The sequence below is a fragment of the Acinonyx jubatus genome, chromosome C1 (assembly GCF_027475565.1).
Source record: "Acinonyx jubatus isolate Ajub_Pintada_27869175 chromosome C1, VMU_Ajub_asm_v1.0, whole genome shotgun sequence".
NCBI classification, from domain to species: domain Eukaryota; kingdom Metazoa; phylum Chordata; class Mammalia; order Carnivora; family Felidae; genus Acinonyx; species Acinonyx jubatus.
The window spans coordinates 19,275,511-19,292,776 of NC_069381.1; the positions used below are offsets into that span (position 1 = coordinate 19,275,511).

Here is a 17,266-nt window from a genome sequence, read left to right on the forward strand (position 1 = left end):
AAGCCCTTTGGAAATGTTGGCCTGATACCTTGCTTACAGAGTTCCCAGGAACCTTTAGCAGATGAGTAAAGAATGTCACTTCTGGTAGGTGCAGGAAGTTTGGGATACGTGGGGGACCTAGAGAAGAGGAATTCACCCAAATCTACAGGTATTGCAGGCATGTCTGATGGCAAGTATTTGGCTTGGCTTCTGGCCTAGAAAGGCTACTAAGAGTTCAATGGAGATTCCTTATGAAGAGTTCCAGCAAAGCAAATTTTGAAAGATCTTTATGATCAATCACTATTCTTGTTGAGTTTATGTAAATAATTAGGCCAAGTCTGTTAAAATTGGACTTGTTTTTTGGACAAACTAGTCTTGATTTGGCTATCTCAAGAAATAAGGGTGATTTTATTTTTTTAATTTTTTTCAAGTTTATTTTGAGAGAGAGAGAGAGAGTGCAAGTGGAGGAGGGACAGAGGGACAGGAGGAGAGGCAGAGAGAGAATCCTTGCTGTCCAGCACAGAGCCCGATGCAGGGCTCAGTATCATGAACTGTGAGATCATGACCTGAGCCAAAACCAAGAGTTGGAAGCTTAACTGACCGAGCTGCCCAGGCACCCAAGGGTGATTTTAGAAAGAAAAATTACGTTTCAATAACACACCTTTATGGATGCTAAATTCTAGTTCTGATTGTCTTTGAACTTTTGTGTTTGTTGTTTGCCTAAGCTAGACAGCTTGAGGTAAACTTCAGAGAGAAATTGCCACAATATCTCATGATTAGACCGTCTTCGTGCTTGGTATTCTGTGGGGATTACAAGACCCCATGGGCATATGATTTTTTTTTTTAAGTTTACTTATTTTGAGAGAGAGAGTGTGTGCACATGAGCACAAGCAGGAGAGGGGGAGAGAGGGGACAGAGAACCCCAACAGGCTCCACGCTGCCAGCTTGGAGCCCGACATAGGGCTCAATCTTGTGACTCTGGGATCATGACCTGAGCTGAAATCAAAAGTCCGACACCTAACCAGCTGAGCCACTGGGGTGCCCTGACACATGATTATTTGGACAGCTGGAAAATGGAATGGCTTCCCCGACAACTGTGTAACTCACGTAGCACCTTGACCGATGCTATGTGGCTGGGATGACAAAATCCCTCCTTAAAAGCCAGAGCATACCCACGGCATGGGGTTAACTATGGACGTAGGAAGATAATGGATGGCCCCACTTTCTTTACGATTGGATTGGATGATGCACTTGGGGAAGCCCATACCCCCAGATGAGCCTTCCCCCACTTGCCAGTGATTCCTCGTAATTAGGATATTGTTAAGGCTAGACCTCAAACAAAGAGCTCTTCTTGATGGTTTTATCCCTTAGCCATATTTGTCCTGGGAACTACCTCTATTGATAGAAAATTGCAAATAGAACTTTAGCCAAGCATACAATGGCCATCTTTAACCAAGCCCAACTCACAGTTATCCACAAATTCAAAAGGTAGCCCTCCAAAACCGATGACCCTTGATATCCTCACTGCAGCTCAAGGAGGAACCTATGCTTTATTAAAACACAGTGTTATGTATGTACTCCAGATTACCGCAAAAGTATGACAGGGTTACTAACCGACATAAATACTCACATTGGCGCTTTAAACGATCTCTCTCTCTCTCTCTCTCTCTCTCCTTAATGATTGGTTAAACTCCTGGGCTGGAGGAAGATTTTTGTCAACTATCAAAGGGCTCTTCGTTGGCCTTCTTTTTCTTTTTGTTATTCTAATTACACAGTAGGTTATATCCCTAGGGCAAACTGTCCCCACCATTAATGACCATCAAAACCATTACAATCCAAAACCTGATCCCTCTTTCTCACATAACATACATCCAAAACTTACATCCAGGGATTGAGTGTATCGTAAGACTCTTTGCAGGACAAAAAGCTACTCGCACCTGTCAGGACTGGAACCTGTTGAGTCCTCCTAAACACTCCAACAGTGGAAAAACTTCACGGCTTCTCCGCGTGGATCCATCTTTCTAGAATCGAGAGTGCTCTAGCCCCAGATGAGGAACCCTTGGCTAAGTACAGCTCTAAGCTGGTTGGAGATCTACACCTGTTATTCAAACCAGACTTGGGTGATACACACCCAGAGGCCTAGAAGCCCATGAATCCAGCCTATCGCCTCATTCAATCTCTCTCATTCAATCGTTCTATATTGTCTTAGAAAAACTCCCTAAATACTTTCCTCCCAAAACTCTCACATGATTTCTCCTTCCTAATTCCAAGACTTCATTCTCAACCGTTTCTTTCAGGGTGTCCTTTCCAAATCTACTTGATCAGAAATCATAACTTACCTGGAGTTTCCCCCCAGCCTTGATGTCCTGCTCTCACAATACAATCCTCATCCCCTTTTGGGGCTAATTTTTGTCCTTCTTATCATAACCTTTTGGTTTCCACCTTCGGGGCCATGCATCCTAAGGATGGTTTTCCTGGAAAGAAATCTGTTCATGGCTATCCTAACTCCTTCCCTTCTTAGGACCCCTGGCCTCAATATTCCTACTCCAATTACTGGTCCCCCTCTCTTTAATCTCTTTATTAAATTTGCCTCTTCTAGAATCCAACAATTCCGTATACAAATAATGCCTCGGAGCACCTGGGTGGCTTAGTCGGTTGAGCGTCCGCTCTTGATTTTAGCTCAGGTCATGATACCAGGGTTGTGGGATAGAGCTCCGTGCTGACTGTGGGGTCTGCTTGGGATTCTCTCTCTTTCCTCTGCCCCTCTCCTGCCCATTCGTGCACTCGCTCGCTTTCAGATAAAATATTTTAAATAATAATAATAAAAATAAAAATAAAATACTTTCGGGGTGCCTGGTTGGCTCAGTTGGTTAAGCGTCCGACTTCAGCTCAGGTCACGATCTCCAGGTCCGTGAGTTCGAGCCCCGTGTCGGGCTCTGGGCCGACGGCTCAGAGCCTGGAGCCTGCTTCCGATTCTGTGTCTCCCTCTCTCTCTGCCCCTCCCCCGTTCATGCTCTCTCTCTGTCTCAAACATAAACATTAAAAAAAATTAAAAAAATAAAAATAAAATAAAATAAATAAAATAAAATAAAATACTTTCTGTAAAGTGAGCTCCCCAGGACACTCGTTCTGGAGGATGTCACATGAATGAATAAGTTGGAAAATGCTGTGTTAGATATTTAATTTACAAAAAAAAAAAAAAAAATGAAAGAAAAAATGAAGAGGCAGTATTTCAAACACCATGAATCAGATGGACCAATCATCGTCTAGAGTTATAGTTTCCTTTATGGCAGGACTGCTCAGAGCCTTTAATCTGCTGCTGTGTTCTGAATGTCGTAAAAATGGGACCTCCTCTGGGGCGCCTGGGTGGCGCAGTCGGTTAAGCGTCCGACTTCGGCTCGGGTCACGATCTCGCAGTCCGTGGGTTCGAGCCCCGCGTCGGGCTCTGGGCTGATGGCTCAAAGCCTGGAGCCTGTTTCCGATTCTGTGTCTCCCTCTCTCTCTGCCCCTCCCCCGTTCATGCTCTGTCTCTCTTTGTCTCAAAAATAAATAAACGTTAAAAAAAAAAAATGGGACCTCCTCGACAGCATTCCTCAGATTTATAAGTTTGCAGGGCTTCAGACCCAATTAATGTGTCTCCTCAGATCCGCTCAGCTTCACCTCTCTCCTAGCCCTTGGGCCCCTCCAGCGGCGGGGGTGGGGGTGGCTACTTTGGCCTTGGTCATTACCTCATCCGCTAGCACTGGTGGCTGGCTGCCTTGGCCTTCCCCGGATGAAGTCTGGTGGGCTTCAGCAGAGCCACTGTTGTGCCCGCTGCGGTGGGACCAGCACCCGTGTCCAACCCGACTGGACCGCTGGGGCTCTGCTTACTCCACCACCTATAGGCCCAGGAGTACCCGGCCTCCCCCGAAGCTGCCCCAAGGGGTCAAGTGGTGAAACCTGGAAGTTCAAGGGAATTAACCCTCTGGCAGGCCACTTCGATTCTGAGACAAGAGACGAAATTCCCTCGTTCTTCCCTCTGATGGACTGCTTTGAGCCGTATTGTGTTATGACCTGCTAGAAACATCTCACATTACTGAGCAAGGGGCGGGGGTGGGTGGGGGGGTCCTCTTGGTGGAGCTGTGGCCAGCTCAGCTATGTGACACTCTGTATTTGCTTCCCTCCTTTCCTGCCTCATTTCTACTGGTTCTCATTCTGGCTGCCCTGGGATCGCTCCTAGACTAAAGCAATTTTTTCTAATGTTTGTTTATTTATTTTTGAGAGAGAGAGAGAGAGCAAGCGGGAGAGGGGCAGAGAGGGAGAGGGAGAGAACCCTAAGCAGACTCCGCGCCATCAGCACAGAGACTGATGTGAGCCTTGAACTCGCAAACCATGAGATCATGACCTGAGCTGAAATCAACAGTCAGATGCTTAACCGAATGAGCCACCCGGGCGCCCCTAGACGAAAGCATTGAAGCTTTCTCTGCTTCAGTCTCTGAAGAACCAGAGGACAAAGCATTGAACCTGTTTCTCCGAGCGGATTTTCCACGAAGCTCCCATTGGGAAATGCTAATTTAGAGAATTCCTTCTTTGTCGGGATGGACATCTAGCCTGGCCCTTACTGTCTGCCTCCTGCTGCACATTTTCCATCCGTTTTTTTGTCCAGCCTCTCCGCGCTCCCCTCTCGGGAACAACGAGGCGAATGAAACCCCAGCTCTTACGGTAATAACAGAAAGAGAGTGCTGTGCGTTTATTGAAACGACATATAACACAAACTCAGTTGCTGTCCCCTGTGTCAGGGACGGGCATCGACACCTGTACAGTACAGTATCCCTTTCTAGGCCTGCGAGTGCCACCCAGCCCTCCCTCCGAGGAAAGGAAGAGGGCAGCTGTGTCAGCCCGGCTCCCCTCCCCTCTTCCTAACAACAGCCAGGCCCGCGATGACCCGGCATTATCATACAAAAGTTCCTTTACAAAGAGCACCAATTGGCATACATATACAAGTATATACAAAAATCACATTTAAAAAATGTACAAAATACTCCATTTTGCACCAACGTGGAAAAGTGTCCTGTGTGGTTGTTTCAAGCACGTTTCCAATTCTGGTTCAGTGGCTGCTGGACACCGTGGTGGGGGTCCTACTGCCAGTCCCTGCTCTCTGAGCAGAGAGAAGATACACCTTCCCATTGCCCCTCCAGGGGCCCCGACCCCTCCCACCCCGGGCCTGTCACCAAGGTAGCTGGGCCCATCCCCACCCTCCCCAGTCTCTCTGCATCTAGAAGGTCTCTCGCTCATCCAGCTCCTTACTGGTGTCCTGAAAGAAAAAGACCGGGAAACACAAGGTGAGACAGGGCACAGGGGGATCCGGGGCTTCCCAAGCCGCGGTGACAAAACGATCAGACTCCAATTCCGGCCTGGCCTCTTCTTTTTAAACCCAAACAGAATTTAGTTGTCAAAACACCGTGGATAGCCCATCCAATGCAAAACTCCAGAAGAGTATCCCATATTATTCAACTGGATTGGAATTTAGTTCCAATAGTAAATTGGCTTGAAAAATAATTTTAGCACACAATTGCTAATTAGCAAACATGTCCTTTCTAGGTGCCAGACATTGTGTTAAATGATCATCTAATTTACTCTCCACCATAACCTTTTGAGGTCAGTAGTATTTTGTCCCCATGTACAGATGAGTAGCCCAAGACTCAGAACGTTGGGAACAGGTCAGGATTATACTGCCCAGTATGGGGCACCCGGGTGGCTCAGTCGGTTGAGCGGCTGACTTGGGCTCAGGTCATGATCTCGCAGTTCCCAAGCTCAAGCCCCGTGTCATGCTCTGTGCTGACACCTCGGATTCTGTGTCTTCCCCTCTCTCTGCCCCTCCCCTGCTCACGCTCAGTCTCGCTCGCTCTCTCTCTCTCTCAGAAATAAATATTTAAAAAAATTTTTTTAAATTTCAGCATTCTGCTGGTCAAACAAAACACCTCAGTGCCAAGCCTGGTGTCTGTTACACTGTATTATTGCTCTCCACTCAGGAAGGTCATTTAGATATAAAATGGGAGCTTTTTATTATGATTAGGTTTTTGTGGTTTGTTTTTTTTTTTCTCTCTAAGGTTAAAGGGAACAGGACTTTGCCTTCACAAAGGCGTCAAACACGTATCGGCATCATCGCCCTATATCGGCATCATTCCCAGGGTCCCGCGTGGCGCTTTACACACCATCAGGACTTCATGTTGTTGAATGAATGAATGAATGAATGAACGAATGAATGAAGGCAGATGGATTTCTTACCTTCTTCCTTTCCCTCTGTGGACTCTTCCTCTTCCTGATCTTCTTCGTCAATGAACTCTTCCTCTTCCTCATCTGTACGTGACAAAGAACAATCGTATTAGGATGAGGCCGGTTCCTCAGAGAAGCTGCTCGAAGGGGCACCAGGCAGGAGACCGCATTTCTCCAAACCCCTCCCCATGCCCCCCATTAGGGCCACATGGCCATGCAGTGACATCAGTGGCCCCAGAGGTGACGAGCCCGCCAAGCCTAAGCTGCAAAGAGCCCTGCTTCCTTCCTCCTTCCCCCGGCCTCCTCCTCGCTTCCCACAGCCCTCCAAGGGAGAGGGTTCAAGACGCTCCTTTGGTCTGGTAGCAACAGCGGCTCCTATCACTTGACCTACCAGTGACCAGAGGGGGACTTTGGGAAAGCACACCTTGTGCTTGGGCACATCTCTCAGTTAGACAGGTACGTATCACCTGGAGAGAATGGACAAAAACCCCGAATTCTCAGGGATCAGAGTCCTTGTCTTGAAGGAATTTGCTCAGCCTTTGAAATCTGCTTGTCTAGCACTCTCTGTCCGGGTTTCCTCATTCCACAGCCTACAGAGGGTGGCTGTGTTGGTGGGGGACACTCCTGGGGCCATCCGCTCCAAAGCTCTCTGGAGCGAGCCCCAGACAGGCGGTGACTGAGCCACAAAACCTGTGTCCTCACCTTCCCATTTGCAATGGGACATTGCCTCCAAGCTCCACTAACAGGGGACGTTTCTGTTCTCTACCCCCCTCTCCCGAGCCACTTCCTCGATGCTTTGGGGCCCTGAGGGGATCACCGCAGAGCCAGAGCATTTGTCCAGAGTGTGTAGGGAGAGGTTTGAAAGAGTTCATGCCTCCAACAGGTCAGCCCAATTTCCAGCTGCGTAGCTGGGGGTCTGTGCATAACCCAGGGGTTTCTGTTGGTTTTGCTGTTTAATTATCACAATGTAACTACTCTTAGCAGCCTGTGCTGGGCGCATATTATGTGCCAAGTGCCATGTCAAGCCTAGATGCATTGTCTCAGAGAATCCTCACCAGGGTCTTGGGAGCCAGATGGCCCTTGGTGGAGTCCACAGGGCTACTTACTAGCCATGTGGACTCCAGCAAATCACTGACCCTCCCTTGGCTTTATTTCCTTAACTACAAATGGAGATGACAACAGAAACTACCTCATGAAGTTCAATGACAGAATTTAGGTCACAGGCTTAGTGCCTGGGACATAGAAAGTGCTCGATAAATGCACTCCCCCATTTATACCCTCAGTATGAAAGACCTGAGCCTCAGGGCAATCGTGGAAGGCAGCGTGGGTCCCACAGTGTCGTGCTGTTCACACAGTGCGATCCACTCATGACTGTCTTAGCTTAAGGAGGGTAAGAGTGGAGCAGATGATCCACAGTCATGGACATGCCCAAGTCCCTTGGCATCTCAGCTTTGGGATGCATTTCATCCTTACCCGTGAATGTGGTATTTTGGGGTTCTGAGCACAGATTCAACACTAGATTCTACAAGCTTGTGGGAGAGGTGCCAGCTCTGTCTTTCTCAGTTGGGTCAGTGGAGCATCACCTCTCAAATCAATACGACATTCAGCAAAATTGGATCCACTCTCTTTCTCTGTTGCTAAATAGCTACCTTGCAGCTGTGTGACCTTGAGCAAATTATTAAATCTTTGCTCTTTATCCGGTTTCCTCATTTTCCCTTATTATTTCTCCCTTATTATTGTTACGATGATGCTGCTACAATTATTATAGATACTCTATGACAGAGTAATTACAAACAGAAATGAGGATATAATACAGGTAAATTAAGGTGTGTGAGTATCAGAGATGTAGCATTAAGAAGCTGAAGCGCAGACCAGCTTTAGGCAATCACTAGGACATGTCTAGTACCTGACAAGCTGCTCTGTGTTATTTGTTGCAACAGCACCATGATGTGGTCATTATTAGTAGGTCCGTGGCTTTTTTTTTTTTTTAAAGTAGGCTCCATGCCCAGCATGGGGCTTAAAGTCACAACCTTGAGATCAAGAGTCCCATGCTCCTCCAACTGAGCCACCCAGGTGCCCCTCATAGGCCCACGTTCAACCTAATTTTGAAGTTAGAAAATGCAGCTCAGGGGCGCCTAGCTGACTCAATGAGAGGAGCATGCAACTCTTGATGTCGGGGTCATGAGTTTGAGCCCCACGTTAGGTGTAGAGATTACTTAAAATAATAAAAATTTAAAAAAAGAAAGAAAGAAAGAAGAAGAAAGAGAAACTAAGAAAAGAAAAAAGAAACTAAGAAAGAAAATGCAGCTCAGAGAGGTGGGGGGGCTCACCAAAGGTCACACAGATAACAAGTGGCAGAACCAGGATTTGAACTTAATCTGCCAGACTGCAGTTGCCATGCTCTTTCTACTGCCCCATGCCTCCGTGCAGTGGATCCAGACATAATTTATCGAGCACCAATTATGGACCAGGCACTGTGCTAGGCTCTGGGCTCATCCAGAAGTTGGCTATATGAGTTTGACAGTTTGCTAGTGTATCTGCCTGCACACGGGGCTCAGTAGAAGGGAAGCAAGTTTCCAGGGGTCCAGCGGAAAAGTACATGCATGGCACAGCCACCTCCTTTACCTGTCCCAAAGTCGATGGCCCTCAGGGTGTCTGCTATGTGCTCTAAGTCCAAGGTAAAGTAGTCCATGTTTTCAAAGCCCTGTTCTGTCTTCCCCAGCTGGCAACCCTTGGAAGCTTCCACAATGCTGTGAGGGAGGAAGAGAGAAACGGGGCGGCGGCACAGGGTAAGATTGCTGGGCCTCAGTGAAAGAAGAGGGTGTCTCAGCTCCAACCCTCACCTGTGCACATCCTTGTGCCCACACCCAGGCCTGGCACCTAAAGCCTCCCCCTGGAGGGTGGAGTGTTTCCTCGCCAGTCACAAACAGAATGGGTGGTCCAAGAAGACAGGGGATGCAAAGCCCAGGAAAGCTAGCCTGAGGTAGACCCTCCCAGTAGACCTAATGCAAAGGGGGAGACCCACTGGACAGAAGTGAGAGGCCCTGGTGGGAGCTAGGATCAGAGCTCTAGAGAGACACTGACCTTTTGATGAGTTGCTTAGCACTCTGTGGGAGGAAAGAGAGAGAGCAAAGGTTAGGACTGCAGAAGAAGTAGCCCCAAGAAGTCAGCAAAACCAGTCACGGTGCCACAGATGGGCACTTGGTGCCAGTCCCTAGCCCCCTTGTGACCTGCTCCCTGCCCTGAGTTGAACAGAGCTTGTACCTTTTCCCTCTGTTCATGGTCCGCACAGGTGTCGGTCATCACCCTAGGACCCATCCACTGTCGTGGCTGGAAGCTTGGATTTTAGGGGTATCATTCGAAACACTCTTAAACCCCCAAACCCCCAAGATGAGAATCATACCCTAGTCACCTTTTTATACCCAATGTCTTGTTTTCTACAGAAAAATTTCCTGTATTTCCTAAGCACATACTGTGGACCGGGCTTTGTGCCTTATAAGCTGATCCTTTTGTGTCTCCCCCAACAAGCTTTTCTTAGGGCAGGGCTGTGTCTCAGTCCTCTCTGTGGCTGGCCTACAGTTGGTGCTCAACAAATGGCCTCCACATGAATACCACATTTTGTAGCTTACAAAGCCATTTCACAAATACCCTCCTATTTGATCCTTATAAAATCAGCTAAGAGGAAGGAAGGTAGGAATTGTTGCAGGCCCGTTTTACAGATGAGGACACTGAGGCTTAGAGCTTTAAGTGGTTTGCCCAGGGGCACGTGGGTGACCAGTGATGGAGCGTGGCTCACACCTTAGACAGAACTGGTGGGTTGAAGCGACTTGCCCACACCCTCCTAGTCCTGCTCACCAAGAGAAAGATGGCCCCACCAGGCTCGTCCAGGGACTGGATGGCTGTCTCCACCAGCTTAGTGGATTTGTCCAGTTGCTCCCGGTACTGCTGGATGAGGGCCTCGATGAAGCTGAGCTTCTCCTCCTGCTCCCGCGTGATCCGCTGCAGTAACTCGCTCTTCTTCTCGTCCAAGATGGCGTACAGTATGTCAAACTTCTGGCTCAGCTCTTCCTTCACCTGGTGACTGTTGTCCTGGGGACAGAAATCTCAGAGTCACATCCTGTGGGGTCCTCCTCTCTATCCCCAGCACTTCCCTCCTGGGACGTTTGGAGGCTGGTGTCACGGAGAAAGCTAGCCCCTTCCTCAAAAATAGACTCCAGGGTCAAGTGGGATGATGGATTCTGGGCTTCCTGTGTGCTCCCAAGCCACTCTCCTCCCACCCCCCTCCTCCCCATTTTACAACCAAGACTGGATTTGGGAAGCTCTATATCTGCAGGGGCAGAGAAACAGTTCTTCCTCTAGTGGCCGACTCACTGAGGCTCCCTGCTTTCATAGATGTTATTACATCTCAGTTTCCTTACCTGTAAAATGGGTATAATCATAGTATCTCATAAGAATGGGGGCTCTAGCATCCTCTGTCAGACTGGGAGCACCTCGTGAGTAGTAACGATGTCTCCCTCCTTCCTTTGAGGCCATCCTTCACACAACTCTTCCTCCACTAGGAGTATGATGATCCATTTCCCCCCCTTCTCATCTCCAGACCCCACGTCAAGTGGAGTGGAAAGTCACGGATGCTTTTACTGGGATAGAAAAGTTTCCTTCTGCCTCTACAGTGTTGCTACTCACTGTGTTGTGGTCCATGGACCAGCAACTGGGGCACAAAGAAATGCAGAATCTCGTGCCTCCTTCCAGACCTACTGAATCAGAACTTGAACTTTAATAGGATTCCAGGGTGGATTTGAATGCACTTTCAAGTCTGAGAAGCTTTAGTCTACAGCATATCAAAGACAAGGCTCTGAAAACTACAAGTGCTGAATAAATACTGGGAATTATTGTTGGGATGCTCCTGAAGTCAGGAACCAGGTCTGTCTTGTTCACCACCCGTCCCCAGTGCCTTTGGCAGGGCCTGACACACAGCCATGTTCCAGAAGCATTTGGTAAATGAGTGGATGAATGGATTAGTCCGTCCCTCCTCCACCATCCCTGCCTCCAGGCCCCAACCATTAGCCACAACCCACAGGGGAGCCTTCACCCCAGAGACCAGGCTGCACCAGGAGGCTTCAGACCCCCAGAGTCTGAAGTTCTTCTTCCCCTCACCTTGGTTACTCGACAGGAGTCCTCCAGCTGAGTGATGATGGTCTGTACTCGGTCGTTCCCCGCCACCAGCATGGAGATACAGTTACTCAGCTCCGTCTAGATGGGGGGAGGGGATGGGGGATCAGGGGAGGAGACACAAAAATAGTCTCAGGGCCTGTCTTCTTGGGGGTGGCACCCTCACTCCCCTCTCTGCTAGAAAGAGCCTCTTGCTGAGGTGCAGCTCAGGGCCAGAGCAGAGAGCATCGGAGAAATACCGCATCCCTTATTTTGCAGATGAGGCCCAGGAAGGGGAAATGAGGAAAAAGCACAGCAACATTCTGGCAGAGGAAGGGCTTGTTCCTAGGAAAGAAGGGATGCAGGAAAGAAACAGAGTTGGAGAGTTCTAGAAGGGAGAGATCAAGAGAAGGGTGGGAGGCAGGGAAGAAGTGTCCGGAAAGAGGGGCCACAGCTTACTGCATGGACAGGATGATAGGGCTCCCACAGGCCTGGAGGCCAAGGGAGAGGGCTCCCAGCCACCCCCTGCTTAGGAGAGGTCACCAGCACAGGAAGAGGTATCTGGGCCCAAAGCACACTGGGATGCAAAGGTCGTGGCCTGAGAGGACCCTGGTGGCCTGGCCCAGGGGTCCGGTCTCTCCCCTGTGGCCACACCCAGATGCTCTCAAGTGGCTCTAAGTATAACCCATGAGCTCAGCCACCTCTCCCAGGAAGGCAGGAGCTGCTGTCCCTGTGGCCTGGGAAGTCCCTCCAGAGGGACTATTCCTGAAAGGCCGGCTCAGCAGATCTACAGGGATCACATCCACATCCTGAATCATCTGGCCATGCCTGGCAGACCCAGGCTGGGGGTAGAAGTGGCACCAGCCCGTACCTTTTGTCCCTGGAAGACGCTCTGCAGCGGGGCCACCTCACAGGCCTTGTGAGCCCCAAACACCTTGCACATGGAGCACGTGGGCATCTCGCACGTGAGACAGTAGATGTTGATTTTCTCATCTTCGTGCTCCTTGCACATGGGGTGTTTGCCCTTCTGTAGGGGCCGACTGCAGTGAAGAGTCGCAAGTCACACGGTGAGCGTTCCGAGTCCCTGCCTCCTCCCCAGCTCCAGGGGGCCACCCCCAGATCTATGGCCTGAGCTCTCAGTGATTGGCTGTTCCCAACCCTTTTCATTTTCTGGGGACCCAGAACCAGGAAAGCCAGGGACACCGAGGCTGTCCTCAGATCCTTGGCCCCAAACTCTGGGTGATGGAGTTGCCATAGGACCCTGCCAGTGCAGGACATGGGAAAGGTTGTAGAATCCCAGAGTCAGAACCGGGCACATTTTTGAGAAGAGGAAACTGAACCCCAGGAAGGTGAATTGACTTGCCCAAGGTCGCCCATCAAGTCAGGGCAGGGGAGGCAAGAGTGCATTGATCTAATTATAGTCCCCGTAGCTCATGGTTACTACAGGCCTGACCTGAGCAAAGCAATTTATACTCATGGCCTCACTGAATTCTATATTTAATCCACCAGACTGTAACCTCCACCACAGCAGGGAAACCTGTCTATTCTCTTCACCCCGGAATTTGCAGGGTACGGTACGTGTCTTGGAGGAGGTGGTAATTCAACAGGTGGAGAGAATCTATCAGTAAGTATGCCGTGAGGGTGTCATCGGGCTCAGAGAAGGAAGAAATGTGTGCGCCCCAAGTCACACAATCAGAAAAAGGGCAGCCCAGGGATGACCAACAGCCCAGCCTGAGCCTTGGCTTACAATCCAGAAAGTCTCTCCAGCGTCCAGTTTTCTCCTTCCCAAACATGCATTCTTTCTCCCTCAGTCGTTTTCTTTACTTAGGGACTCTGGCATCTTATTTGTGCTTCTCTTGGGGTATCGGTTACTTCCTCCCTGAGGTTCAGTTTTTTTGGGTCTAGCTCCTATTTCCCCAGCTAGACTACACTCATTTAGAGCCAACACCATGTCTACACCACCTCTGCTTTCCCAGCCCCTACCACAGCAAGCATCTCATAAATGTCAAATGGCGACCGTCCCCCGTCCCTGCCAGGGCCTCACCCCTGAACAGCTTTGGACAACTGATCACACCCCCAGACATTATTGTCTCCGCTGGTTCTTAAATCAACCCCTCTCCAGACTTTTAACCCAGCGCCCTCCCCACCCAATGCCGGCAGGGGTCACTCTCTACCCACCCACCCAGGGAATCGAGCTCTGGAATGGCTGTAGTGGCAGAGGTGAGGGAAGACCCTGAGGGTCTGGTGCCCGTGCCCACTGCCATACCAGATGCCCATTCTTCCAACCCCAGGCATCAGCATCTGGTTCAAATCCAGACTGTTCCTCCATTCACTCATTTTGTGACCTTGGGCAAGTGATTTCACCTCTCTGAAGCTTGGTTTTATCCCAGAGCCACTGGGATCATGGCAGTTGTCTGCAATGAGCGTGTAGAGCCTGGCACAGAGCAGACCCCCCAAAAAGGGCGGCTATCATTGCCATTCAACGATGTGGAAAGGCCTTGAAGGGTTCAAACATAACATGCTCTTCATAGGTCGACACTGGGGGGCGGGGAGGCTACTGTTTAGATGCAATATTGATTTCGTTATTATGATAATGATCAGTAATGTATATGCACTTTTGCAGTGCTGAACTCCAGCAACACGAGAGGCAACAGCAGTCAGGAGTGTTCACCATGGAGTCAGACAGGCTCTCTCTCCGCTTCACACTTGCTGAGGAGCCTTAGACAAACCTCTGACCCTCTCTGAGCTTCCATTTCCTCATTGGAAAATGCGGCTAAGAATGCCGTATGGATTACTGTGAGAATTAAATAGGGATCGTGCATGGAAGATGCTTAGTACCGTGCCTGGACACGGGAGGTGCTCAATAAATATTTGATATTTTTAACATTTCCCATCAAAGCTCTATTTGACAGCCACAGGAACAAACCTCACTGTCCCCTTCTGCAGACAGGGGAAATGAAGGCTCAAAGACTCACCAGAGATTCCCACAGTAGATTAGTGACAGAGTCAGGGCTTTTTCTCACTGACATTGGTCTGTCACCTCTCCTTAGGCAGGACACTGCCAGCAGGCAGGCACCTGGTGACGGTTTAGGACCAAAGGATGCGAGGGCAGCAGCCTGGGAGTCTTGTCAGGTGTCTGGATTTGTAAAGATCTCCCTGGTGGCCGTCTCTCTCTCTCTGTCTCTCTGTCTCTCTGTCTCTCTCTGCCTGAGACAGAGCTGCTGTTTTACAAACAGGGAGACCTGGGGCCAGATCTGCAGGGCCCATTCCCAGCCCATTCCACTCCCCAGCTGGGAAAGCTTAGGTAATTGACTTCGCCTCTTTGAGCCTCAGCTTCCGCATCCGTGGAATGGGGATGATAAAAATCATGCCTGATCCACGGGATTATTGTGCAGCAGCAGGAGGAAGCGTCCCCGGGGCCTGGGATGGTAGTTGTTGCCTTCACTATGGAGAAACTGGCCGCGTTCTCTCTGGGCCCTTTTCTCTGCCTGTCACAGCCACTAGCTGGCCCCAGGGTCTTCCTCTCCCTCTCACAACTCGGCCTTCCCCTGGTTCCTGTCTCAGTCTCTCCCAGGAGGGCAGCCTGATGTCTGGGCCCCTTCCCATTCACTGAGTGACACCGAGAGCCAGTGTTGGAGATGGGAATGAGCCTCTGTTCTGCCTGAGGAAGCCGGACATGGCTCTCTGGACTGACTAGTGTGTCTCTTCCAGCCAGGGCACTGGATCCTGGGCTGATGGGAAGGAGCCTGGGAGAGCTGGGCACTGGCCATCTGGGGAGGAAGGACGGGCCCCCAGCAGCAAAGCACACTGACCTGGAACACTCCTGCTTGTAGATATCAATGATGTTCTCCACCAGCAGATTCCTCTGCAGGCCATACACTCCATGACGATCCATGATCACCTCATGGCGGCAGGAGGGGCAGCGGAAACGGCCCCCAGACATGGACACAGACCCGACCCGATTGGTCCAGAAGGGATTTGCGGCCTGCGGGCGGCAAGGGCAGAGGTGAGGCCTGGGACGATCTCCCATCGTCCTTCTTCCTGCTTCCCTCAACCGTTCTTGTCAAATCATTCGACCTGGAGCTCCCCATCCTGAGATGAGAGCCAACCCACTTACACGGGGAACACTCGAGAAGTAACATAGCAGTCAGCGAGTTTGGGAGTCAGCAGACCTAGGTTCAAGCCACGGCTATCCTCTGAATGACTTTGGGCAAGCAACCTTCTCACTCTTAAGCCTCCGTTTACCCATTCATGCAGTGGGCATTATCTCTACAGCCAACTATGTAGGCCTCTACTTGAAAGATAGAAGAGTAAGAGAACCTTTTGTAAAGGGCTGCTTCCCAGCCAGGACGCCCCTCCCATTCCTTTGTTAAGAAGATGGATCCCTTCCAGCCCCTTATTACCGGCAACAGACTTGAAAGGGAAGGTGCCTCTATTGCCCAGTGCCTCCTGGCCACCCTCCTCCTAAAGCTCTGGGCCCCCTGCCACCAGGGAGCTGGCTCCAGCCTCAGGGGTCTGGTTTCTCTCTCCTGCCTCTCCCACTTATCGCTTGAGGCATTTGACTCCTGATTGGAGAGTCAACTGTGGGCTCAGGGCAGCGGTGGGGGCTGCGGGCAGGGTGGGGAGGGGAAACACGCGTCATGGAGAAGGAATGGGGCAGCCAGAGCCGCCTCCGAGCCCCCCGCCCCCAGCCCAGAGGCCTCTGCAGGGGCTTCGCTCTAGACGGGAGAAAACCAGCCCTGGTTTAGAAGTCCTAGACTAAGAGAGAACGGCTTTCACCACAGGAACACTGAGTGGCCACCTGGGGCCCCAGGACGGGGCTGTGCCCAAGCACTGACCTGGAAGATGTCATTGGCACACTTCCGGCAGAGGTTGTGCTGACACGGCAAGATGACCACCGGCTTGGTAAACATCTCCAGGCAGATGGGACAGATCAGCTGCTTCTCCAGGTTCTCCATGGGGTTCCCATCCTGGATCAGGCTTGACTTATAATCCATATTGTCAGGAGGTTTGGGGGTTCACCTGGCTGCCTCCTTCACCTGCCTCACTCTAAGTAGACCTGGGGTCTTGCCTTTGTCACAAAGTACCCAGCCAGAGCCTCTTTGCCTTCTTCTCCTGGCGCCCAAATTCTGTCTTGGTCCGCGGCCCCTCTGATATTTATAGCTGGGTCCTGGTCACATGAGCCCCAGGAGGGGACCAGCTGAACATTCCAATGCCAAGTGGCTGGCTGGGGCTTGAGTTTCCTCCAGGCCTGAAAGACCGGCCCTCTCAAATCACATGTAGGGATGAGCAATCACTGTTCTCCTGGGAGGAGGGTCGTAAACAAGAACAGCCTGTTCATGGGCAGGCGTGGGGGGAGGAGTGGGTACCAGAATTTCCTGCAGAAACTAGTCTTCCTCCCATACCAGCCTGGTAAGCCAGCTATGGGACCCAAGGAGTGGGCTACTGGGATTTGCAGGGTTAATAGCCAGTGATCCCTCACTGCCCTAAATCCCCTCCTCTAGAGTACTGACTAGCTCCCAAGTACTCAAGAAGAGGAGTCTGGGCAGTCCCTCTCTCTGACCCCATCCCTGAGCACAGCATGTTGCTAGAGACCTTCAGACCCCACCCCAGCTAGCCCATCCCTCCTGCATCCACTGACCACTAAGTTCACTTTAATGATGAAAGGGCTTCCTTGAGACATAGTGCAGAACCCTTGTTTTATAGATTTTGACACTGAGGTCTAGGGAAAGAAAGGGCCTTATTCAAAGTCACTTCGAAAGTCAGTGGCAAAGCCACGAATCCTTTTCATTCATCAGACATTTTTCTGAGTACTAACTACACAGCAGACACCAGGGTGAGAGATGGGTGAGTAATGCTTTTCCTGTCCTGAGAAGCTCACAGC

At 50.5% G+C, this 17,266-nt stretch overlaps 1 protein-coding gene across 1 annotated transcript; it reads right to left on the bottom strand.

The window, feature by feature from the left end:
• Positions 1-4,684: 4,684 nt before the first annotated feature.
• TRIM63 (tripartite motif containing 63) lies at positions 4,685-16,536 on the bottom strand. The gene is made up of 9 exons (XM_015075141.3): positions 16,221-16,536; positions 15,195-15,367; positions 12,254-12,422; positions 11,389-11,484; positions 10,090-10,323; positions 9,319-9,341; positions 8,860-8,984; positions 6,247-6,318; positions 4,685-5,272 (listed from the first exon to the last, which is right to left on the bottom strand). The coding sequence occupies exons 1-9, from the start codon at positions 16,377-16,379 to the stop codon at positions 5,262-5,264; spliced, it is 1,062 nt and encodes a 353-aa protein (XP_014930627.2). The 5' UTR covers positions 16,380-16,536; the 3' UTR covers positions 4,685-5,261.
• Positions 16,537-17,266: the final 730 nt, after the last annotated feature.